At 44.0% G+C, this 26667-nt stretch overlaps 1 protein-coding gene across 1 annotated transcript; it reads right to left on the reverse strand.

The window, feature by feature from the left end:
• On the reverse strand, positions 1-25157 carry Fntb (Farnesyl transferase beta subunit). Its single transcript, XM_075698901.1, has 12 exons — positions 24977-25157; positions 24628-24695; positions 23392-23467; positions 21741-21832; positions 19452-19501; positions 16383-16479; positions 13130-13213; positions 9914-10000; positions 8042-8165; positions 5712-5962; positions 3613-3727; positions 1-1805 (listed from the first exon to the last, which is right to left on the reverse strand). Exons 1-12 carry the CDS (start codon positions 25085-25087, stop codon positions 1704-1706), a joined length of 1257 nt encoding a protein of 418 aa, XP_075555016.1. The 5' UTR covers positions 25088-25157; the 3' UTR covers positions 1-1703.
• Positions 25158-26667: the final 1510 nt, after the last annotated feature.

Raw genomic sequence — 26667 nt, forward strand, 5'->3', positions numbered from 1 at the left:
AGCAAGTTCTCTGGATTTATTAGATAAGAACAACTCATTAAATTATGTCAGGCACAAGACTACCACTGCCCTGTGCAAGCTGCACCTACACAAACGTCAATTTCACCAGTGAAACCTGTGAATCATTGTTGTCCACTGCGCCTTTTACCTGCCTTTGAACACCATCATCATTCTGTCTTTACTATGTAAAAAAGTCAATGCTGAATAATTTCGTCCTGTGAGCATACAGTCCTGGATAAACCCAGATTGATTTCCTGCTTTTCATAGGTGACTTGATCACCATAATTTCCAATTCCTCTTGCTATACAGCTTAACACAATAAGCGTAGTAAAATGTGTAATGTGCCACACAAACTTGGGCCCTCAAAACATGAAAGCCGATAAACAGGTATGGCCCTCTCCAGAAAGTCAATGCAGAAAGAAATACAAGAAACATAATTACAATCACACTTTTCCAAGAACTCACATTCGCAAGCAGCGTGCTACCGGCTGCAAAAGTTTACGAAACATCGTAGCCGGGTTGAGACTAAATTTTCTCCGAACAAAACACTGACACACCTTGCCAATGGAAGGTGTAAACCACAACTACGCTTGCATGTGTATGTGCGAGTTCGTAAACACAGGCCTCAACGGATGACTCTCAAAATCCCTTGAGCAAGCTTCCTCACACTGTGAGGTAAAGCCACCACCAGCTGTGCACTATTGTAGAAGTGCCCATTGAATGTGGCTGCTAACATACAATTCCAACTCGCAGCAGGCAAGCCTGCACTAGATCCTTTTTTGTGAGCACAGTGCAAGATTGACCACCCTGGCTACGATGTCCTAGTCCTGCAAAGAAAATCCTACCAGCTAGCAAATGCCACCTTCTTAGTCAAGCAACAATGTTGGCGTGGGCAGCCACCTCGGATTACGCCACGTTCCCTGCCAGAGATATAAAAGCTTTTTCCGGAATACACTCTAAGAAAAGCTTACACTTTTTGGAGTGTATATTTGTAACACAACAATAATCGTCATCTGTCTTGCCTGCATTTCCTTTCTTGAAAACGCTGCGCTCGTTACTTTCCTGACGGGAATGCTATGTCAGGATGATAACGCGCATGCCGTTCGTTACTGGAAAGTACAGGGCTCGCTGCGTTAAAGAAAGGAAATGCGGACAAGACAGATGACGATTATTGTTGTGTGGCAAATAAACGCCCCAAAGGGTGCAACTGTTTTTAGAGTGTAAAGGATCGCTCTTTCAAGGTTGTGGTCTCTTGCTTCAACTTCCTTCCCCGTCAGTCAGCGCCAGATGCCTGACCGGCTGTATGCTGATGCAACTTGCCTCAAAGTAGTATCAAATTTTTGCTTTTTCTGCCAAAACTTGCTTTCATAAATATTTTCAGCTGTTAGTATATCACGCCGAGCAGGCAATCCCGAGATGCACACCAGTCAAACTGAGGTAACAAGGCTTTGCCAAGCTAGACCGAACTGTGGACTGGTCACGCCACTGTAGCATCAACGGAGTACACAGGAGCATATCCAGTTCCTCTACGTGAAAAGACAACGGTCTCACTGCTCCAGGTAACAGCCGATGTCTGAAAGACTACTTGGCGGCAGTTGGTCACTGAAATACCGGTCGCTTCTGGCGGACCGTCACTCTCTCGCGTCGGCTTCCTGGAAATTTAGAAAAGTAACTTGGCTTCTTCTACAGCTGTGAGGCAGGGCTCAGGAGTTTTCGCCGTCTTCGGGCACGGGCTGCAAGTTGAAGTACTTGAGGGCTTCCACAGCATTTTCCATGCCGATGTTGTACAGCGGATGGATTGTGCACTGATGTAAAGAGAGAGGAAAGAAAAGAAGAAAGAAGGTTACGCGGAGTTCATGCACTATGAAAGTCAGTGGACTCAAAGCTTCTTCGACGCTGATGCTTATGTTGCGTTGACGTTATGTGATGTTACCTTAATATAGATACCATAACATTATGGTAGATACCATGTTTCTGCTAGGTAGATGCTATGTTGACGTCATGCATTTGACGACATTGCATGTTGCAGCAACTTGACTTCAGAACAGCTGGTGTCCGTTTCGAAATGCTTACACTGCATGTTACATGAAGCCCCCTGTTGACCCCAGAGTGAAACGGAAGCCAGAGAACCGGTGGGCTATGCTACAGCAGATCAATGCACTTTTGAATAATGAAACTGAGCATGCCGACCATATTCACAGAGTATGAAGGCATCATTATGCAATTCAGTTATAACAACAACAAATGTGCATGAGCTATTTGTAATGACCCTGACGAATGTTTCTGGGCATCTAATTTCTTTGCCCTAATTTAAAAGCACAGCACAACCTCCATTCTGTAAAAAAGGTTGATTGATCAGTTGATTGACTGGGTTAAACATTACAAAGCACCAGTGCTTTGTAATGTTATAGATTACAGATTGGTTTTGACAAGCTGGGCTTCTTTATTGTGAACTCAATGCTCAGTAGAGGAGTGCTTTTGAAATTCCATGCTGATCGACAGAAATCAAGCAACCACAAAACACCATGGCCACTAAGCAGCTACGACGGCCATTGGTAAAAATTTCGTGTCACATTAAGTAAAGCTGAAGAATGCTGCTCTCTGGAGACATTCGACAAGGCACAGCTGGACCTCCTCAAACCAAGTGACGTAATGCTGCCACCGTGTTCACAGGCTATCACTGAAGATGATGTGTCCCCACTTGGTCCTGAACTGAATTATTTTTCACATTTACCTTTTTTTTCTGTAGTGACACAAGCCAGTGTTAAAACATTTCGGTAAACGTCGTCGTCGTCGTCGTCGTCATCATCATCATCATCATCATCCTGGTTACGCCCACTGCAGGGCAAAGGCCTCTCCCATACTTCTCCAACTACCCCGGTCATGTACTAATTGTGGCCATGTTGTCCCTACAAACTTTTTAATCTCACCTGCCCACCTAACTTTCTGCCGCCCCTTGCTATGCTTCCCTTCCCTTGGAATTCAGTCCGTAACCCTTAATGACCATCAGTTATCTTCCCTCCTCTCATTCGGCAAACATACTTAAGGCTAAAAGCAAGAACAGTATGCGTTAGTGAGAACAAAGTACAAATTTAGGTTATTGTCACTTATGTTCTTTAAGCCAAAAGTTAATCATCTAGGTACTTTAAGCACAGCATCAGCTGATGGTGCAGTGCACTCATTAGTTACCTCCTGTACATTGTGACGCATAAAAAGCTGTGTTTTGTTCGGGAGTGCATTGTTGTGTGTCATGACTATACAGTCCACGTCATTTTTCATTAATGACTCTTCGATGTCATCCTCATGCTTCTTATATATTAGGCTTGTATTGCTACCCCATTGATTTTTAGATGTACTTGTGACATTTCTTTAATGTCTGAAGCGCTTATTGCAAAACTGCAATGTGCAATATATGAAGAAGAAGAATCTATTAATTAATTTGTCACACGAACTTCTTCGTGTTTACAAATGCCCAATTCGGTGCGCTTATACACTTCTTGCTGCTCTGTTCTGCTTACTGTCGGTAGTAGCTGCTGTTAAAACGTTAGAAGGCTGATTCAACTAACACGCACTTGAGCGAAAAAAAGGAAAGGATGCGCAAACCAAACTTACAAGCTCGTTCTTGGGGTCTCCGAGGACTCGAGTGCTGCCCAAGATTCCCCCGCCAAAGTGCTGTGCAACGCTCAGCCCGCTCAGCAGGTAGCAGGTGTGGTAGTAGTCCCGGGGCCTTTTCAAAGAGCGAGAGATTCTCACTTCAGTAGGGGTGCTTTCATAACGAAACCTTCAAATCAACCACGAATAGTATTAGAAGAACGACTGCTCCGAGTATACTGAATCAAACGCCAAACATTTCGTCGCTGCTAAAAATGCAAAAATAAACACAAAGAGGAAAGGTAGTAAATCACAGTTCGTTCAATACATGCAAATAAGGAAAAAGATTTCATCCTGAAACTCACTATACTGGCCGGCTTATGAATGGGCAAACTGCAAAAGTTCGCAACAGTTCCTTCTTGGCCTCCCTTTGGCGCATGAACTGACTGGCGAAACTGTTCTGGTGCATGAGTAATTTTTAATGACAAACAGGCTCCAATAGTCGTAACAAGTGCACATGTTCCATCACAAGCCAGTATTGAAACTAATAGAATAGAAAATTCTCAAACTGAATACCTTGATTCTAAATAGTACAGTAAATCGTCCTGGTAACGAAATTGCTTTATTGGAAACATTCCATTATTTGATGATCTCTGTATTCCTGATAGAGCCGCTTGTAGTGCACACAGTTCAGATTAGATAACTTTAAATGGAATAGCACTGGACTCAGTATGCAGGCCGAAGCAGGAAATTTGCATAGAATCTCTTGGAGCAAAGTAGACTGTGATCGTTTGCTTTTCTTTATATTAATATGGAGCCACAAAGACAGGCATGAATGCTACTTTACAGTAATGATGACGATAATTTATAGATTTCATTGGCGCAACAGCCTGCTCCACAAGGCAGCAGCTCCTTGGGTCTATGACTGTATCCCTTGATGTTAACCGAGAGACAAGCAGCTGCTTGCTGGTGTAAAGCAGAATTGCACCACTGGAACAAAGGGCGGCTTTGTCTCAATGCACGTTACACGAGCTCACACATTTCTGGAATGCACGTCCCCATGTTACTATGGCTCTTTTCGGAAATCGCCGCTTTTAACAAAATGCCATGTGTAAAAAAGTTCATTCCAGCTTCTGTGCTTGTGTAAATGATGAGACTTTTCTATTTTTTTTGTATTCTTTTGTAACTTGTATGACCGGTGTTTATTTGTTGTGTTTGTACTGGCATACTCCATTCTTTGTTGTTGTTTTGCTTCAGCCTGCAGTCATCAGTGATGGAGTTCTTTAGTTCCTCGTTTGTTGCCTTTTTTTCTTTGTCTTCACTTGTCAACAGTCACATTCCATCTCTTCCCTAAAGAATAGGCAGGCGTTACGTCCCATGCGGCGGCCATACTGTGGTGGCTCTCTGTCAATTGTATACATGTCTTTGAGTCGAATAATAGCAATAATAATGACGAGAAAATTCTGGTCGAACCTATCTCACACAGACTGTTGACAGCGACACAATTAGCACTGAAACACAGTGTTGACACACAGTGTTGTCACCACGTTGAGGCATTTACTGCAGCCACGATCCCCTTTACAACTTCCCTCTGGACACGCTGCACCATCTAGCAGTGTCCCCACAAAGTCCATGCGTGGCATACGTCTGAATATATATTGTTACGCGAAAGGCGAGTCAGTAAGACGAGCAACTATTTACAGGTTATATTTACAACAGCGGTTGCAGTGCTGATCGGTTAGATTTTACAGCGCGAGCTCAGTTCGTTCTTCCTCTTCTTTTCTCGAGTGATGGCGCCCACGCGCCTCGTTCGAACAATCAAATACCGCACGCGTGTAGCAATATGACTTCGGTCAGATTTTGCTCAGCACGGGAGAAATTTTAAAGGCACTTTTTTGCATTGAAGAGCAGTAAATACCCAGGGTCACACGCCCAGTGACGCGAGTGGGCGTGAAAGTGGTTAGATACAGGCCACCCTATCGCACACTGGGTGAAGTTCCCAAAGAAGGCCAATCGCCCTAATAATGGTAATAATAACAACAACCCCATTTTACAGATAGGAGCTCACTCCAACGTGCTGCAAATGCGCATCGCAAGCTAAGCATGCAAATCTGGCTCACTTTCCAGGCTTGTCGATGAGCCCGCCGGCAGGTTCCTGGCAGCAGATGAGTATGTACTCCTGCAGGGCGTCCTGGTCAAACATCCAGCTTTCCATGCTCAGGCATTCGTTGCCCAGTGAGAAGAGAACCTTGTGCAGGAGCGGGAAGACGCCCCCCTGCCAGAAGGAGTAGCAGCCATCCACCAGCTTGTTGGTCCGGCCCTGGAAGCCACCCTCGAAGCGCATCTGTCGGTTCACCAGCCACCGCTGCAGGTTCGGGGACGGCCCAGAGGACAGGATGTGAGGGTGAAATTAGGATGCTGCGGCCATCAAGGCAACTTTGATTCCTTCGACCCTTTAACTACTAAGCATGAGTTGTACTTGTCCTAGCTGATTGTACCAATACTGCCAAAGACGAGTTGTAGTCATCCAGGCAACGCCTTCTGCTTTTCCTTTTTTTTTGCTCAATACAGATTGTTTTGTGTGTTTGAGCTTCTACACTTGAACGAATATTCTTCTGTGCTTTTGACTGCTTTCGTTATCCTCCGTTCAGATAATTTTAATCTTTACAGATGTGTTGAGGAAAAGTTGCTTTTTGTGGTGAGATCTCTTTCATTGAACTGTAATATAAGAGAGAAACAACCTCACATATACTTTCTTCAAATCCAGAAGTACAACAAGCACAATAATTAGCTAAATTAGAAAGATATTGGTATTTTCTATACCCTTTTACGAAATCACTTGGGAGTTAAAGGGTTAAATAGAAAAACAAGTTACTATAGTTGGTGCTTGAATAGCGAAATTTTCTAATCTAGTTGAATACGAACATTAGAGAAAAATTACCTTTAATATTGAATAGAATAGTCGACTTCTGTTGAGAACCCTGACGGTACCAACAAAATTGGATTAGCTGGCAGGTCAAATTAAACAAGATGCACAAAGAACGCCAAAACACACCGCCGATTCATTTGGCAGTATTTGTCAAATTTTAACACTCTTACGAATCAAACACGCGCATGCTTTCTATGGGCCCAAAGTAGAAAACTAATGTAGAATTGACATTAAAGCTCCTAAACAAAGTAGAACTCTAACACGCGAACTACATTTTAGTAGGAAAAATGGGCAAGGGTGTTTCACAATGGCGGCTGGCTTTATAAAGTCAGTTTTGCCACAATACAGTCACGTTATGCGATGAAACTTACAAACATTGTAAGCACGGCTCTGGTTTTGTATCCGACTGCCCCGTGCAGGCAATTTTAGGCTCAATGTTCCTGGAGAAAAAAATGTCTGTGTCAGAATCAGGTAAATACCACAATGGGACATTATGAGTTAAGGTTATTGCTTGAAAATTTTCCTGAGCAGGCCAGAAATAGGCACTTTCGATGTTAAATGATGTGCGTTCAATGCATTTGCTGTTTCCTACGCTCCGCCGAGTCGTGCTGCCACTAGAGGGTTCACTACTAGGCTTCACCGTAATGGTCACGCACATGTGTTTTGGCTGATAAAGTTTGAGTTATCCAATGACGGCAAATATTAAGATCAAAATAACGAAAGTATGGGCCCACAGGAATGTATGACCACTGGCTGGGAACATTTAGTCGTGATCGAATTAACCGAAAAATTGAATTAATGAAGTCTACTGGATTTGAGATTTCTAAACAAACTGCAATATGTAAACCTTCCATGGAGTACACTGGGCAAAAACAGAAAGAGAAGCTCATTTGTGTTATCTGAAACATGTAATGCTTTAACTATATGGCACGTCAAAACATAAGCTTGTAAATGAGAACTGATGGAAAGGCTACCAAATCTAGTGCACCATGAAAACGTTAGTGATGAAACCGAGGAACAGCAGGTCACCAGGTGCGTGTAGTAGACTGTTATGCTCGTTGAAGGAGCGCAACAGCTACCAACAACAACAACAACAACTAACGGCACCGTAGGCCATGTTAAACAAACCCAGCATGACGGGATTAGCCAAATAATACATTTCTTTCCCTAAATCAAGATGACAAATTGGTAGGCCAGTGTGCCAGTTGTGTGTGCAATGGTGTACATGCATGCATGCTTGTTGCGTGTGGGTGTGTACACGTACATGTGTGCACGTGTGTATGAATGTGCACTTTGTAATGTCTGTGGCTCAACAGATGTTCCACCCAGAAGTGCTGCTGTCTAACAGTATGAAAGCTAGGCTGCGCATATGTGGACATGAGCATTTCTAAAGCATGACAAGCCTTTGTCCTAATAAATAAAAAGCAGCCATCTTTCAGATGTCTGCCACACTTGTGTCGTGTTATTCGTACGTGCATGTCTGTAGAATAACAAATTTGTGTACGATGAACTTGCCAGCAGTTTGTTCATGTTGCAGAGCGTCTCCCTCTCGAGGAAAACCAGAGCAGCGAAACCGCAAAATGTGTATCCACCATGGGCCTCCATGCCTGGCACACCACCGAAGCCCCCTTCGTATGTTTGGCACCTACAAAGAACAAAAACTTGTATGCAACAAAGCTCTCGAATGGCTACTACTGCGTCAGATATACAAGCATCTTACAGGTTTTCAGATAAGAGATGAACAGTCGAGAACAAGAGACACTGTCACATGGTCAAGTCGAATGCTGGCAGGAAGGCAGGTGATGGCATCAATCATTGATAACCATCATCTTCGTGAGGCACTAACCACCATTGTTTAAGTTCATGCCTGTTTGAAATTGTTATTGCAATTCACTGTACCTTGCTTTTCTCTTTACGATTGTATTTTTTCCCACTCCCCTCTGTAAAGCCATTGGCCTTGCAGGTAAATAAATAAATAAATAAATAAATAAATAAATAAGGTGAAGAGATGGAATATAGCACTGGGCAAGTTGGAAAGGCATACTTCTGAATGTAAAACACGAAAGAACCTTGTCCTTGTCACCCTGTTCATCTATTGTGTACTTGCCTATTGAAAGCATGAAAAGCGAGATTCTTGATTAGATTAATTTCTGCCTGCTAAAGAAAATGCCACTCAGTGAAAGTGCAGAAATAAGTTGCTGAATCCGATAACATGGCTAACAATCAGGCTCCCATTTATACAATGTCATCATGTGGTCTAAATCAAATGGTGGTCACCGCAGCAATTTCACAACACACAACATGCATCCCATACATCTAAAAATATTAGTGCCTTCAGCTAGAATCCATAAAATTTGTGATGAAAGAATAATGTGAAAGCATCTCCGTGAGAGCATCTTACACAATAGTTGCAACTGCACTTCATTTCATATTTTGGCTTCGATGCTGCAGAAACTCTGGAAGTTCTGTCGTCAAAATGTATTTCTTTGCACGTTTTGTGGTCAAGTGGTTTTGACATCCAAATCTGAATCAAAAGGACTGGGGTTCGACATACTATGTGGGTAATTTTTTTTTTTTTGCTTTTACAGGCCTTAATGTAGCCCCAAGTGAACTTTCTGCAATATCTTTTAAATGTCATGATAGAGTTTTGTAAGAATATATGTACGTAGCACTATGAAGCATGTGGCAGGCCATGGTTATTTAATGAACAGTCTTTGCTGCGTGTCAGCAGCATCGAACTTGCATTGCCTCTGAGACAAGCTATGATAACACTGGCATTCTCACGCCACCGTGTGCATCAAGGTTGTCTTGCAGCTGCGCTGCTATGTACTGCAGACAGCACGGTGCTTTTGGGTTCCTTAGTCAAACTTGTGTTAGGGTGCCTTGTCATGCCTTTTGAACCCTCTGGTATGTTCCATACGTGAACTTTGTAAAACAGGTCATGTTAAGATTGAATACTATTTCTTTTATATGGTGGCGCTGCAGGAACCATCGTCTAACAAGACAAGAGAAATGCTTGCTGAGACGTCCCCGGTGCAATTGAAAGCAGTAGCGAAATGCTGGCAAAAAGAACAGGGCACGAAAAACAAGCAAGCATAAAAACAACAGAACATAATTAGAAATCATTTGCCAAATTTTTTAGTGTACAACTATTGTAACATATAATGTTAATACAAGCTCAGATTATCTAACCATTTAGTGGATGTGGGCAGTACAGAAAGCCAATACAACTTCCATGGCGTTGCAGTCCATGTATGAAACACAGTATAAACACTGAGGACTGCAAAAATGCAAACCTTCTAACACTGACAAAGTTGCAAAGCTTAAGGAGCAAAAAATGAAATAAATAAAACATGCACGTGGATACTCATTCAGAAACCTTTGAGCACTCACTTGACAACCCATTCTGCCGTTCCTTCGAATAGTGATGGTGTGAAAGTGTTTGTTAGTTTGGCCACGGACAGAGCACAGTAGGCACCCCTGAAAGAACATTCAAATATACCTTAAACTTATACAAAAAGTACTGAAATTCTTACCCAGGGAGAGGGCAAAAACCAACACTGTATGAAAGCTTCCACCCTGACAAAACAACATGTGCTGTTGTCCTTTAAGTTACACTCAAGGCAAATACTAATTCAAGCTGAAGTGATAAGTTCTCCAATAAGTCCATAGCGTCAATTCAGGTTCATTTTGACACAAAAACATTGTTGTAAAAGAGATCGATGTAAAGGCAAATAAGCGTCTAACAAAATGTCGAAATCACAAAAGTGAGCACAAAATAAAGAAGAGAAAGAAAAAAACTTAGTGCCCTTCCAATCTGTCAAGAAGGATAACCAGTGAAGCTGTATTGTGATATTATGCTAGCCATATTTATTTATATAGTTATTGCTATATTGATTGAATAAAGACATACATAACTTTGTGATTGTTATCTTCTTTAATTTTCTCTTATTTGTTACCACAGTGACCATAGCTTTGTGGAAGAAGTACAGAGGGTCTGTCTGGAGCATCGGCAGCAGCAGCAGTGAGAATATGTGCAGCGACGGTGGGCGAATACGACCGACGAGGGGTGGGCTGTGGATGCAAAGCGCAAGCGTTGTGCCCCTCAGGACCCCGAGTGCAAACCATGCCACAACGCCACCACCGCACATTCACACTGATGTTGATCAGACATGCCGCCGATGGTGGTCAAGCCCCCTCAAACCATAGTTGATCCCACACCACACTCCTGGCGCCAAATGGGTTGCCCACAAACTCCTGCTTGAACCTCCTCGTCGCCCCAGGGGAATGTTCTGGTGGATTGTAGCCACGTCGATGCCTTGCGTTTTCCAACTCGCGGTACTTTAGGTACTGATAGGCACAATGCTTGCGCTTGGCATCCGTGGCCCACACCTCAACACCTGTATACATCATGCGCAAAACGCTGACAACACCGCCTGTCACCAAGGCTGTGAAGCGTAGACGAGTTCGAGCGAGCACTGTTTCCATCAGCTTCTAAGCGCATGCTGTCATGTTTGAGTTCTTAGTGATTTAACGCTTCTGTCAGCTTTCAGCAATGTCTTGAAACAACTCCTGTGTAGTTGGCTGCTCCAACACGAACAAAAACTCACCAGGAACACACTTCTATAAGTCTCCCGTGCTGCTTCACGAGCAAGAGTGATGGCGCCGGTGGATCGCGGCTGTTCGACGCAGAAGGTTAAGCAATCTCGCCTTGTTTACTGTAGTCTTAGAGCAATTACTGTGGTTTATTTCTTTGCTTTGAGTCACTGGGCCTTCAGCGAACGCTTCCATGTTTAAACTTGGTTGCCTCTCATCTACAGTCCAGAAGATACAATACACAATAGGTGTTGTTACTAATGAGACGCGATGCCCCCCTTTGAAAAACAAATGATGTGAAACGCTAAGCCAAAGAATGCGGCGCAAAGCCGTGAAGAGCTCATTGCGTTCAGACGCATTGGAAAAAGGGCTCCGTATTAAAAAGCAAGTGATCGTGCCTTCAAAAAAACGTTACGCAATTACCCATGCCTTGCACGGAATAAGCTGTTGCTCTATCTATCGATGGCACTGAAATGATACTTGTGGCATAGAATGGTTGGCGTACGCTCGCCTCAGCTATCTGCATGTCTACTTCTTTGTAAGTAAGAAAGCAGCTACTCGATGGTCCTGACCCGTTGGCTGCTGCTTGTTCGGTGGCAGCAGCTTCCCGCCGCTGTTCGCGCTCATTCGTGCTGTTGTTCACGTTGGCACTCTTTGAGGGCATGTTCTTTTTCTTCAGAGTGAACTATGCACACCCTGCTTACAGCAAGTCCAAAGTGTAATTGCTGATAACGTCGCTAGGGCAATGTCTACGTCAGAAGAAAACAAGGCAGAACAATCGGTGGGTAGACTATGACCAACTCGATAGACGGACGGAAGAGTTTTCAGAACCTAACCATATACAGCTTCACTGTAAGAAGGAAAAAAAAACATACATCGTACTATATGGTAGAAAGATGAAAGTAATAATTGTGTTGCATATAACATACGTTCAGATAAATGTACAATCGTAATATTCAAGCAACACTGTTCATATTTTGCATTTGCAACTTTCCATATACAGTGGAGTTCCATTAATACGACCCTGACGGAACTATGAAACTGATAAAATTATTCGGCGGGTTGAATTAAACAAGATAAAAAGAAATGTAAGAACACACTGTCAATTCATTTGGCCTTATTTACCAGATTCTTGCGCACACCCGGATCACACACGTGCCCACTTTGTGTCGCCAAAGTAGGAAGATGCTGTAGAGATAACATTAAAGCTCCTAAGCTAAGTAGAAAGCTAATGCACACCCGATTTTTTAGCAAGAAAAATGGGCTAGGGCCTAATACGTGTTGCACAGTGGCGACAGGTTTTTAAATACAGCTTCGCCGCAACACAGATGTGTTATGTGGCAAACCACCGAACGCCACGAATGCGACTTGTGGAGCATTTTCCTTTAAAAGAAAAACACACAAAAAAAGAGAAAAATAAACAAGGAAGGTGTGCGTTATAATGGGGTAAATACCGTATCAGACATTGTGATTTTCTTGCAAATATTCCTAGTGCAAGCCGAAAATAGGCTTTTTCGACGGGAGGCTATGACATGTGTTCAATGCATTCACTGGGCCTTAAGCTCTGCAGAGACAGACGCTGTCAATACAGGGGTTGCTAGTGAGGTCACCATAGAGTTCAGGCGCTTGCATGCTAACTGTTCAAGTTCGAATTATTCGGCAAAGGCCAATTTTAGGATCGAATTAACAAAAGTTTAGACCCATAGGCCCCAGCCGAGACCTTCGGTCTGGATCGAATTAACTGAAGAATCAAATTAACTGGAGTCAAATTAACGGAAGTCTACGGTACACGCTTTCTGTATCTGCAATACTGGATTTGTTTGTATTTTTTTTTGCACTGACATCATGTCGGCTTGGTTGTTAAACAGAAAATTCTGACGATACACGGACTCGATGCACACTAATGGGATGGTATTCACTGTGTCAAGGGACAAGGCCATGGAGGTGGGCCAGGGGGTGAGGTCGAGCGCCTATCAGGTGGATGATTATGAACAAGCGCTTAACAATGCTTACCTGACGTCAGCCTCTCCCCCATCGTGCATGATGAAAGAGCCGTTGGGCTGCTTCATTCGCCGCAGAAAACTGTACAGCGTGTTCCTGCAGGCAAAGTATGTCACCCTGGAGTATGAGCAACGGTAACACGGAGATGGCCAATGTATTTGCAACCACATTGTTTTTACATGTTGCATGCGCTGATTGTAACAATGAGGTCAGGTGGGGCAGTATTCTCGAGCGACCACTTTCGGGAATTCAATCACTTTCATGAGCTTTTGCCCGACTAGGCACAGGGTGCATTGAAGCAATACAGCCTATGGCAACTACGATCTGACTGTAATGAACGTTGTGGTGGGGGGCTCTGAAATAATTTTGATCCTCTGGGGTTCTTTACCATGCACCTAAATCTATAAGTATGCGAGAATTTTCGCATTTCACCCCTGTCAAAATGCAGCTGCCACGGCCAGGATTGAGCCCACCACCTTAAGCTCAGCAGCGCGATGGCGTAACCACTAAGCTACCACAGCGGGACGCTAGAGGGCCTTTACAAGTATCACGAAGTAAATAATTGAATAAATGCTAGGGAGCACCATGTGACATCAGTGAGAAGTTGTCAGCAGGCAGTCGAAAGGAGCTGCTTTGGTGTAGTGCCAAACACTGCTGCGTGGTTCTGACTGAGAGATGATCAAAGATCTTGTTGCAGGTGTTAGCAGTTTAGATAAACGCGCTCCCATAGGCGCTCAGTGTGCTCTGAAGAGAGCCTTCCCTTGGCCAAGTCCCCACAGTTATAGAGAAAAGTCATCAGTCTTGACATGATGCCACACCTGTGGGGATGCTCGACTACCCCAAGTCTCCAGACGTTTTCCTCGCGTGGCTCTCGCATCTCCAGAAATCTGGCTTCCCCGCATGGCACCTGCCGTAGCAGAAGTTGGTGCAGTTGCACAGTGGCACGAGAGCTGGCGCGAGTGTTCCGCTGTCAAGACGACCTGACGGCGCAGATACTCTGGTGCAAGGGGAACTAGCATCCTCCTCTTTGGCGGTGGGACCTTGTTGTGAGCGGACGTATCTGGCACATAATGGGGCACATCATGGGACCGTCCAGAGATGCCTTCCCGCTCACTTGTATGGGTTTCTGTTTGTGTGACTGCATCCGATTATTAACGCGACAGCATTAAGGGCCCCGTGTCGCAGAAAAACTGGCGTTGGCGTCCCGTGTTGACCGTAATTTCGGCAAAAATGGTACTGAACAATGAAAACCAAACCACTTGTACCCAATTATGCAGACCCTCCATGTGGCGCAAAGAAGTTACTGAACTAATTAAATTTCTCAAAGTAAAATACACAAAAAAATCATAAAGTATGACTTACACACAACCTTCAGACATGATAGCATCAGATTGTAATTCGAAAATACAAGAAAACATAATTCTATTATGTGGAAACTCACACAAACCCCTTTTGCAGCATTTCTACCCTTCATAGACCGGCCATGACATCTGTGAATTGCGCGCGTTGGTGCGCACAAATCCTGGAGGCCATGGAGTGGCATGCCCAGTTTCTTGCAACACCTCCAAATGGGGCTTGCCTCCGGTCACATTTCTACCAGAAAGCTTGCCTTCGTGCATAGAGTTCGGTGTCAGAGTTTCCTGGTAAACATTACGGTTACATAAGCTGCAGTTACCAGGAAGTGTGAGAAGCAGTCGGGGATCTTTGAAAGCTATCGCATTCCACTCTTAAAGGCGAAGCTTAAGGGTCCTAAAAATTTTTCACATGGCATCTTTATGTCGTGAGCAGAACTTCTTGGATTTCTCAGCGTATTTCATCGGCATGTTCCATCTGGTGTGTAATTAGGCTAGCTGGCTTATTGTACAAAAAGTGGAATAAGTGCCCTTTCACTTTTTTGCACTGCTGTGTACTGCGTCCTTTGTTTCTAGAGTGCCTGAGATCCCACATTCTTTGAGCTTGTCTACAAAGTTCTCGGATGTCATAGTCAAGTTTATGCTACTGAACGCACACACGGAGTGGGTGAAACTACCCAACAGCTTTCAGGCAACAGCTCTTAGAGGCCTATGCCCATTGCAGCCATGATGTGTGATATGCAGCATTTTAACCTGAATGCTTGCAGTAAGAACACAGCAATGTTGTACAGTATTACAGTTTCTCTCTTTGTGACATGTGGTTTCGAGCGTGCGCACTGGCATACACACACGAATGACATTACAATCAAAGCATGCATACCCTGGGAATTTAGGTGTTGAGTCAGTCACATGCGTATTCAAAAGTAAACCCCTAAATGAAATTCCACATGGCTCCAAAGTTTTAAGCACAAGCAAACTATTACATATTGCAGACCGAGTTTGCCCTGCTGCTGCGTTCACCAGGAGCTACGCACAACCCATCGGTTACGAAACACCGATCCAAACTGTGAACACGGACAGAAGCCTCAAACACTTGCGAATGTGTTATGCATGTGTCCTGCACACATGCAAGAACAACAGACGCTGACCCCTACAACTGCCCGCCCCGATAGTCGAATAGTCGATCACCCGTGGAAGACAACATTTTGGCTCCTTCGCCTCGCACAAACTGTGCAAACGGAATTGTAAGTGCTAGATTAAAGGAGTACTATACTTATTTTTGAAGTTGTAGAAACTTTGCCACATGTTTCTTCTACACAAAAGGACGGCACATGGCAAATATGATGACCTGGAAACACTTGTGTTTTAACTTGATGCTCAAGTTGGTCTCCAAAATTCTGGGCATCGCATTGTCGAGATTATGACTCAGAACAAACATTTACTGACATCGTGTATCAATAAAGCTATGTTTGATTACGTTGCTCATAATGATAAATGAGAGTGGTGAGTTCATTTCTTACGGCTGCAGTCGAGTTTGGATGAACACAGAAACAGAGTGAGCCGGAGTATCACAGTGTCATGATCTATGGTCTTGGGTACCAAAACTGAAATTGCTTCACAGGTACAACCATTACACCAAATTATTTAAGGTGATCCAGCACTGCCCAGTATTTTTTCCAGGGTTTAGAGGGCTTGTGCCTTCATTTACCAGGAAAAAAAAGACCTCACAAATGCCACGTCAGCACTTAAGACTTAAGCATTTTAAGACACTGGACACTGGGCCATTCTCTAATGCAGAGTTGCACGTCCGAGTGATATACTGCAAGCTGACATCCCTTGACTCTTCTGTAAATTATCTCTTTCTGAAGTAGCCAAGGTGGTCAGTACCGCGAAACAAAAAATCTGCTTCTTACCTATTAATGACCTTGTAAGCCTCTTTAGTGCCCAGTATGCTGAGCGCATTGACCGCAGCATATGTTGGCGCAAGGTGGGCTTGCTGACCAGGACCCCCTGAGCAGAGAAGATGACAAGGTTTTGTCGGTAAGGATAGATGGTGGTGTTTTTTTTTTTCTCCTTAGGTAATCACTATTGAAAGTGTAACCCCTATAACTTCCACTGCTTTTCTATATCAGATGAGAAAGTATCAGTACAGCACAGAAGGATAATAACACATGTTGATTCTGTCTTTTTGGGCCCACTAGAGCTGCAAGTGACTGAACCAACCCCTTTCAAAGGCGTAAAGTTGTCTTTCCTGCACATCCAGATTACCGGAATATGATGGCAGAGCTCATCATTTAGAGAGCAGCTTAAGTGTGTTAAAACAATATTCATGCACTGCACGTAAAGACAAGATGTAGTGTACAAGCATGTACACTACAAACATATTGCACGAAGTGAATCACTCTGGTGGAGTACACATACACCACTGTATAAACCAGGGCGTCAAGGTGACATGATCTTGGATTGTGGGGCGAAGTGACACGGACACAGAAAGGAGCTGACAGGATGAGCGCTACCTGTCTCGTCCTACCTACCTGTCTAGCGCTCGTCCTGTCTGCTCCTTTCTGTGTACGTGTCACTTTGCGCTACAATACAAGATCATGTCCCCGTACCAACTCGCCCAACTTTCTATCCTTTTGTCAAGGTAAAAAAAGTATTGGGGTTCGGTTCGGATTTGGCTTCAACCAACTCAGACTTCAATTCTGTTAGGTTCTGGTTTGGAGAAATAAAATTTTATAACGGTTTGGGAACCAGTTCGGCACAGCAAACTATCTTGTCCTATGATGGCAACACATTACACATTGCTACTGACTTGTCTGCATGGTGTCAGAGGTGGGAGGAATGGGGGCTCTCTGGCTCATGGCCAAAGTATAAATCAATATGGGCATCTGAATAGTGGAATTTTCTGATTGAATCAAATACAAATGGGGAGAAAGTAAAAAGGACGACTGTAGAGTATTGGATTGAATATGGAATACTCGCAATTTCTAAAAAAAAAGTGAAATGAAAGGTTTCGTGGCGTCTGTACGGCAACAAAGGCTTGTTCACATAATTTGATACATGTACACCAGATGCGATCGTGCACCATACGATCACATCTGGTGCATGATGACAATGAAAGTAATGAAAAAGAGGAAGGACATGTCCCAGATACACTTGTAGAACTTGGTTAAAAGGCTGGAGGCAATACCACAGCCCCGTGCATCATCTTGAAGGAATCCAAACATGCTGACATGGATAAAAAATAAAGTGCGTTGTCTAAATCGTGACATGGAATCCACAGGCTGCCTAAGACAATACTTGCCTAATTGACGGTCGGTAACTATTGTGCATAACACACCTTCTGGGCACATTTGCTCAGAAGCTCGAATGTCTGTGCAACAACTGCGGTCCTCCTAAATAAGAATAATTCAGGCAAGTGTCCATTTGCACCCATCTTTTTCTCTGTGGACTGCAAGAACTGTAGTCGTCCCTTACAGTGCTTAAATGAAACTATAAGAATTGGCCTTGAGGACGCAGTGAAGACTTGGCGTTGAGCTACCGACAATGTGAATAGCGGCCGCATGGTTCTGTGCTGGATCCATTTTATTTCTTTGTACACTTTGTGTATGTTTTCCTTTGTCAAAGATAATGCACATTCAGGTTGTATTACATAAATTAACGCTACTAGTTTGTAATTAACATCCAGTCAGTAGCAAAGAAAGAAGCTAGCAATTGACACCTTGGCCAGTTTCCAGCTTTCTTTAAAACGTAAAAGCAGGTGAGGACACTGGTGTTCCTGAACGATAAACAAGAACAGATTGCGCTGAATACCACAATGTTATTACTTACACAACTGCATGTGGCCCAAAGTCTAGCATTGACGAAGTGTGGCCAAAAATGTCCAAATCATGCACATTGTGCACCGGGAAAGATTTGAAATGTCAAAGAGCATTGTAATCTGCTTGGAGGCGCCAAACGTATGCTGAACCATGGCGAGCAACAAAAAGCACATTTGCCACGCTGATGAGAGCCGTTGTTGACGAGCACTGAGATGATGATGGCATGCATATTTGCGACTGCAGTGTTATTGTTACAAAAACCGTACTGATGAACTTGTTGGTTCTCCTATTTTCACTTCCCGAGAAAACCGTAATTTCTTTCACTCTGTATATCCTGGCACGTGCATTTTACAGTTTATACAGTAACAAGCCGACCTATAATGGCGAAATTGGGAGCTTTAACAGAAACGGTGATTCTGCAGAGCCCCCGAAACAAAGTTTCGGCTGAGGGACAGAAGTGGTATGGCTGAGCTCAAAAGTGCTGAGTCTCTTCCTAGGTCTATCCCCCTTCTCACATACAATGCATGAGCCATAACAATCTGTTCTTGGGGTGTGCCGACTGAAGAAGTAAATATACCGAAGAATCGATTATCTAACGAGCACCCTATATGCTTGAACCATTTTGTGACGAACCGGTAACTTATTATTTTCTTTTTGTTGAGTTTCGGCTCAGGTATGTTCTAAGAATATTGGTTCGCGTTCACTTCCTGCTAAAATTTTGGTTCGAGTTCAGTTCGACACCCTGGTGTAAACATGTTTAGACCGGCATATCTTCGACAAGACACACTGTAAGAAAAATAGTCTGTTGTTCTTGAAAAGGGTTTATTGCGATGTTTGTTTTTATTGTGGAGTTATAAAGTTGCAAGCCTAATGCTTCTATTTTATGGAATTTTCCAACTGCTGACGATTTTCGTGAGATAAAGAAATTGGGGGCCTTATTCGTTCCCAACACTCACAAGCATTTTGTTTCACTTTATATAGAGCAAATGCAATTTATATGTATTTCAAATTCTAATGAGAAAATTTTGACGCTTCACAATATACATTTCAATAGGGTCTGTGGTAAAGCCTCCATTTACATGAAGACTGTACACAGTAAAACTTGCATCATATTTTCAATGAGGGAAAATAGTCATTGCAGATGAATAAACTAAAACTTACCGCTGAAGCCTCCTTCAGGGTGCTGACACTTTCCCAAAAAGCCAGCGATGCTGAAATGATGTCACAGCATGGCAAATGTCAAGAGAGATGGAATTAAACTAAATCTTGCGTTACCAGAATTGTAGTTTGAGAATACCAGTAATGTGACACGCAGCTCATTGCCCTGTGCGAATAAGTGCAGCCTTTCCCAGAAGCTAGCTGTGCAAGTTTGCAATGAACAAAATGGAATACTGCTTTGTGCTGTCGGTCAGCAAGTCGTGAGTTCCCTAACATTTCAACTGGTCCATGATCCACCCCTATTAGCATGTCAGAGCCCTAAGTGGTTGGAGGTAGACCAATGAATGATTGACACATATGCAGCCAGGAACCTCGAATAAAGCTTGTTGTTAAGTGTCACTGCCGATTTTTTATTGGCATTAGGCCACGACTCACACTTGCACATATTTATGCTCCAGCTAATGGTACCTTAGCTGATTCTCATGCTGAAACTTGGCGGCCCCTAGGAGTCGTAGAAGTTTAAAGGAATATGCTGGGACTGGGCTTAAGGTGCACAGTGACAAGCACCATCTATTAAAATCATGAACAGAAAGTCTACCGGGACATTTGTAACAATCTACCTGTATGAAGCTGCACTTCCGACATAAACCCAAGTCACATAAAGCAGCAGACATGATTGTTGCTGAACCAGATTTTAAATGCTGTGAACAAAATTGATGTCAGCGCCTTGATTTGTGACACACAATTTTTCATCGTGAGTTGTAAGCTACGAGTGTCAGTGTCATGTCATAGAAAGTATCAAACCATAATCCCCCCAGACACAAATATAACAAACCTTTTATATTTGTGGCTCCACTGAAACATCTGCTTTTCACTGTATGCTTTCAGAAGGAACAGACATGCTCGACGCGGTCTCTAGATCTACAAACCTCTAAGGAGGTCATGAACATTGCGACTGCTGAATAATTGAGAATCATTGGTTCACCCAAATGTTAAACATGGCGAATTGTTGCAAAGGGGGTGCTATGATGTATGGAAAGAAACAGAAAACATGAACAGAAAAGATGTTTCATGTTCCCAGCACACTTTTTGTGAGGTACATGTGCACTTAATTAAGATGCGGTACTTTTAGTTGCAGCACATAAGCAGCAGCAAACTTGGAACAGCACTAACTGCAAAGCAACAGAGCTTTTTAGATCACAGTGACTTTGCTGCTGAGCAGCATAGCAGGTTATTAGAGTAGCAGGACTATTGCATCAGGCCTAACGTTACTAGACTAGCTTCAGTTGTAAAACTCTCCGCCCACGCGCTTACAGCCGCTGTCGCCACTTCTGTGACAGCAGCCAGATGGCAGCGCTGTGCCATCGGGCTCCACTGCAGACGCCTCGTCACAGCCTTGAGCAGGTGCCGACGGGCAGTTTGCGCGTGTTTCACGCTCGCTGGCGTTCTCCCTTGTCCGAATTAGTGATACCCCGAGAAAGCGATTTCCACCTACAGCAATAAGATTTATCGCGCCAGTTCATTCCTACTGAAAGAAGGGTAAACTGCACGAAAGGAATTACGAAGGAACAGCGCCAACGAAGACGATCACAAGTGGGGAGAACGACACAGGACAAGCGCCAACTTCATCTATCTTTATTCACCGAAAATTCAGCAAATATAAGGAAAATAACAGACATGCGCACAATGACCATAATGCATCATCTGCCAAACCGTTCAAGATGCGACATTTCGCTTTTGAAGAGGGTCACGGAAGTATCACTAACACAGTTTTTTCCTCTTTTCTTTATATGGAAGGCTTCCAAAACCTCTCGTGCCTTTGTTTCCCTGCTTCTGCCAAGAATCTTTATCTCTCTGAACCGTGGTTCACACTTCTTGCAGTACTGGCATTGTTTTCGTGGCGAATGTTCTGCGGCTCGGTCACACGCAGTGCAAGTTGCGCAATGTTGCGAAAGATGCTAAAGATGCGCACCTCCTTCTTTCAGCGACCGCACATGTTCAGCTGCACGATCATTCACGCATCTGCCCGTTTGGCCCACATAGGTTTTCCCGCAGGTCAAAGGTATTTCATATACCACACCGGTGCAGCACTTTACAAACTGCTTTCCATGTTTTTTGGTGCAGTTGCTCCTGGAACCCTGGCTCGCGACGCGGGCGCAGAGCTGAGCTTGTTTTCGTGGCATGGCCATTCTAAGCGCTTCTAAGCACCTCGTGGCATGGCCATTCTAAGCACTTGCACTTAGGACTTCCACCATGACAGGACAAACCACACAAAAAAGGGAGAACAATTACCTCGACTTCATTTCTGAGTATAGGGAGACCTCTAGGAGTTCTAAGCTGTGCAGGATCCAGTAGCATAACCAGGGCCGGCTGGCATCGAGGTCCTGGGAAAAAATTGGCTTTCTTGTCAATCCTTACATGCCAGCGCCTAACGATTTGCAGAGCAACAATAGACATCAGACAGCGTGGAGGTCATGCAAGTGAAGGATATCAGAGTACAGCGCATTGTGATAGCAGCAATGTGCCTGAGCTCATGCCATGCCAATTCATCGACAGGGTCTCGCACCTCAAGGAAACACAGAGGTTTTGAGAGATACTAAAGTGGAAAGGTTCTGATTAATTTTGACTATGTGGGATCATTTGACGTATAATGTTTACGGGTGACTGCTTGGCAGTGATTGTGGCCTCACATTTCAGCAGTAGAATGCCATTACTAGTCATTACGCCATTACTGAGGTCAGGACATGTCATTTCTATCTTGAAATGACTTTTACACTGAGAATTCCTTGAAAGGAATGAAAGTCAATTCAACTTAAATTTCAACTATGTCAATCACTTTGAATCAGTGCATTTTGTGCAAGCATGGAAGCTGCACTAGTTGCTGTTTTGATAACTATACATGTGTGTGAAAACAATACCTCATATGAGAACGCCATGCATTATCAATGAAAAGCTACACCATCCACATTTGGCAAAACAATAGCCCAGAAAGCTCAAGTGTGCTGCAAACCTATCGCTGTAGCTCAGTGACTATGGTGTTGCGCCGCTGCTCAGTTCGAGGGCGTCGGTTCAATCCAGGTCGAGGGATCAGCATGGTAGATCGTGGTTCTGGCACGTAAAATCTCAGAATTTGAATACAATTAGCATACTTAGAAGACTTTATGCACTTTCCGGTATGTTTGTTTCTATGTCTCTAATCATTTTCCCACCAATTTGTTTCACTGGGTAGTCCATGGTTGAATGGGTAGAGGGAATGCTGCGCTGAGGGAACTGTGTGCGAGACCAACTGCTGGCCCAAATTTGGTCACCGAGTATGTGACAACGGGTATGTGTTGTTCTACAAAGAACGTCTTTCATGCCAACTTTGGTTGCTGGGTGTGTTCCACTAGGTTATACGCTGCACTTCAAAGGACCTCTTCGACACCAACTTGAGTCTGTGGGCATGTGCAAATCACCAATGACAAAAAAAAAAAAAAAAAAAAGCTTTCAACATTTCTCTGGTGCTGGGCTGAATCGAACCTAAGTGAAATATACATTCAAACAATCTTGTCCGAATGAATATTCAGACATGTGCCACGTGCGTCATGTGCAAAAGAGAAGCCTGGCTGCACACACACCTCACACATGACGCATTTCACCGGTGGCAATACAGTGTGCCTGTAGATTGATTCCACGCTAATCGCATGAGTGTCGACATTCGTTGTGACATGGGCTCTGCCCTTTCTTTATTTTCCAGGAATGCCCCCTTAATTTCCCATATGGGTGGTATTTTTTCCTTCTTTCCCCTACATGCTCAGCAGCTTGCCTTGAGCTCACTAATGCAGTCAAGTCATGAAAACAATGCCAGAGAACAGAATGATGAAAAATTCTTGGAAACAGAGGGTAATGACGACGTTACTACGGGTAAAGAGAACAGAGCAAGAAAAGCAGGTAAATCACTTACCTGATATGCCTGAGGCAAATGGCTCAGTCCCTTCATAAGGAAGGCGACATGACGTTCTCTTTGGAGACGGGGGCATCTGAAAAAAATTGAACGATTGAAATGAAACTAAACTCAAGATCATTTGCAGCAACAGCAGCAGCAGGGTGCACATGCAGTTTTTTCTAAATGGGGGATGGGGGGGGGGGGGGGGTTCTGAGATTTAGAATGTGATTGATGATGGTGACTTCACAGATGATTACTATCAGAATAGTAGTAGAAGTAGTAATAATGTTAATAATCATAATAAATTTATTTGCATCTCAGTGAGCATTGTAACAACACATTTCTTTTTTAAACAGATGTTGGCATTTGAGCATGCCACCTTACTTCTATGTTGGCTCGGATGCAACTGATCTCCCTATGTGTACAGAGACAGCAATAATATATATAGCAGCTCTATGCCAGTTTTGGCTGGATGAAGGGAACAGAAATATTTTGGGGGGTTCTCTTCAATAATCAATAAACCTTTCTTTTCTCTCCAGAGCAAAACAACAGTAACAGCTGGGAAGAAGGACTTTATAAGTTTGTCACGCAACGTACACTGGCGTTACGCTCACAAAATATAGGTCGTGGGGGGTGCGGGTCAGGACATTCGGCCGTCCTTCTGGATCTGCATGTGGCAGCAGCTGCAATGCTGCGGGAGACCATAGTGCACAATATGCCGCTGTAGGTGTAGCAATACAATGAACAACCAAGTGAACAAATGCCCCATGGTGAGGGAACCTGCAATCAAAGTTGACCGGTGGACGCAGTATACCAATTAGAACATTGGCGCCACTCCTCAAGTCCGGCATTCCTCGGTAACAACACATTTTCAAAGGTTAGACAGCCATCACGCAGAATGATAATTTGAAATAGCAATAAAATGCTGCCAACGACCTTATGAGCTTCATCTATTAATGCTAACTTCTACGTAAGCGCGACTAAATTATGCTTAAAATCGGCATGGATGTCGCTTTCAGTTACATCACGAATCCTCAATCACAAAGGCCCGATTAGCTTGACGGATTCGGTAAGGTTACGTCACTTAATGAAACCCACTATCTTAGTGTCTATCTGTGGCCTCGGCAAATGTTCTCTCTTGTTTGCGCTGGCAAGATAATAAAGCGGGGCTTTCTTACAGCGGTCACATCCTAAAACAAAGAAACATCAATATTAAATTCTCACTACGGAAAGCAAAGCGTGGTAACGACTTACCCTTCGTGTAGCTTTACAGAAGCTTGAGTGGCCTTGAAGAAGCCGTCAACAGACTTCTCCACTTTTTTCTGGAAGTGTAGCACAACTACGTTAGTACCGATGTGTTATCGTCCAGCCACGTCCCGGGCACAGTAACCCGAGAAACGATACTGCCTGCGATTCGAATACGCAAGCGTCGTCTAAAGACTGACAAGTCGATGAATTTCACAGAGGAAATGGCTGTAACGGTTTCGACTAATGAGGTCGTCGAGCGCATCAAAGAAAGCCGATCAAGACAAGACTCTACACCCTTTCAAAACAAAACAAGATTCTACATCCTATCAAACAAGTCGCGTCATTGGCGACATACCTGCTCCTCAGACGACGCTGTCGGGTGACCGTCGTCATTATAACGCTGGCTGTCGATAGAAGGGCTGCTGCATCGCGTAGGTAAAACCGTACAACCGTTGCCTTCAGCCATAGCCGCTGTTTACCTTGTTTAGCGGCAGCTTCAGAAGCGTAACACAAAATCGACGCTGTCAGCTGCCATTTTCGGCTTCAGTGTGGATTTGGATTCGCACGTGGCTGGATTGATAAAGCACTGTTAGTTGCTAGACAAACTAATTCCGGGAGGTTCTGTTTATCCTGTTTATGCTGTTTTCTTCAGTTTTTAAAGGTGTTGTGTGAAACAGGGCGGCTATGATGCATTTTGGCTCTGCATTCGCTTTTGTTGTATGCAGACTGTAAAAGCATATCCTTCGAGATTTGTTTTTGTAACGCATAAGCAACGGCAGCTGAGAGGGCAACTCCGACGATTCTTTGACCATATCAAATCAATGAAAACTCTATGGTTCCCCAGCCCCCCTGTCACGCGTTTGAGGGAATCATTCTGAAAATTCGAAAATAATTTGAAATATAAGCGCAAGAATGAAACCGAAACGTGCCCGAGCAGCTGAGCGAACTTTGCGTGACGTCACGAAAAGCGGGTGGGGGTGGGGGCGCAAGGATGGCGCAGCGCGGACAACGAAAGCGGTGAACAGCAGCCGCTCAGTTGATTAGTGACCGCGTCGGACCATTGATCAATGTCTTTGGGTGACAATGTCAGCTGCCCCAGCTCTTTGGAGCTGTCAAACAGTGACAGCTACAATTCCAACGAATTCAACAGCCATGAGTCGCCGCTCGTACTTCACTCGCCGCCACGATAGCCGGTGCCCAGCGCAACACATCGCGCTGCGACATTAGGACAAAGGGTAGCCCTAACCACTGAGTTTATACATGGTGCTTGCTATTAAGGTATTTTACCAATATTCAAGGAAGTGTTTCGCATACTCTCTACAAGATGTTGTGGAGCTCTGCTTTCCGTGTTTGTATGTCCATTTATTAGCGCATAATTTTGTGGAAGTACGTCACAGGTGTCCAAATCACCGGCCGGCGCATCTGTTTACATCGGCATGGTGCAGCGACCGCTCATTATGCGCTTGAAATATATGCAAGTCCACGCATCAGTGACATCAAATAATGTCAGAACATAGCGAAACATCCTGCTTTTGCACAGGTAAGCTTTGTCGCGTCACTCCGAGTCGCACTGGTAGAGCGACTGGACACCTTCAAAAATAGCGAGCGGAAGACCGTGGTATATGTGTTATGCTGGCTACTTACCATCCATCGTACTCTTTTTCACGCACACAATTCATGTGTTCCATAAAGTAGGCGTAGGTTAAGACTCTGCGCGTACGATCTTTTGCGAAGGCGTGCGTAGTTTTCCTGTGGAAATTACGATGCCAGTACGGACACCGTTGGCAGCTGAACAAGGCGGTTGTTTACGCTGCTGTATCGAAGGGGCCTCCGCTTGTTGCCTATTTGGGATAAGAGGCAAACAGCCATGTGCGAAACATTTAATTTAGGGGTGAGCGTGACTGGCAGCTTTCGAGAAAGACAACGCACCGATGTTGACAGTGCGCCGTGTCGTCGCTTCTCGCTTTTTGTGTGTGCACTGTGCAAAAATCAACAGTTCATTTCACATCCGTATGGTAAGACTGAACTGCAAAAGTAGTTTTAGAG

Source organism: Dermacentor variabilis, chromosome 7, assembly GCF_050947875.1.
Source record: "Dermacentor variabilis isolate Ectoservices chromosome 7, ASM5094787v1, whole genome shotgun sequence".
NCBI classification, from domain to species: Eukaryota; Metazoa; Arthropoda; class Arachnida; order Ixodida; family Ixodidae; genus Dermacentor; species Dermacentor variabilis.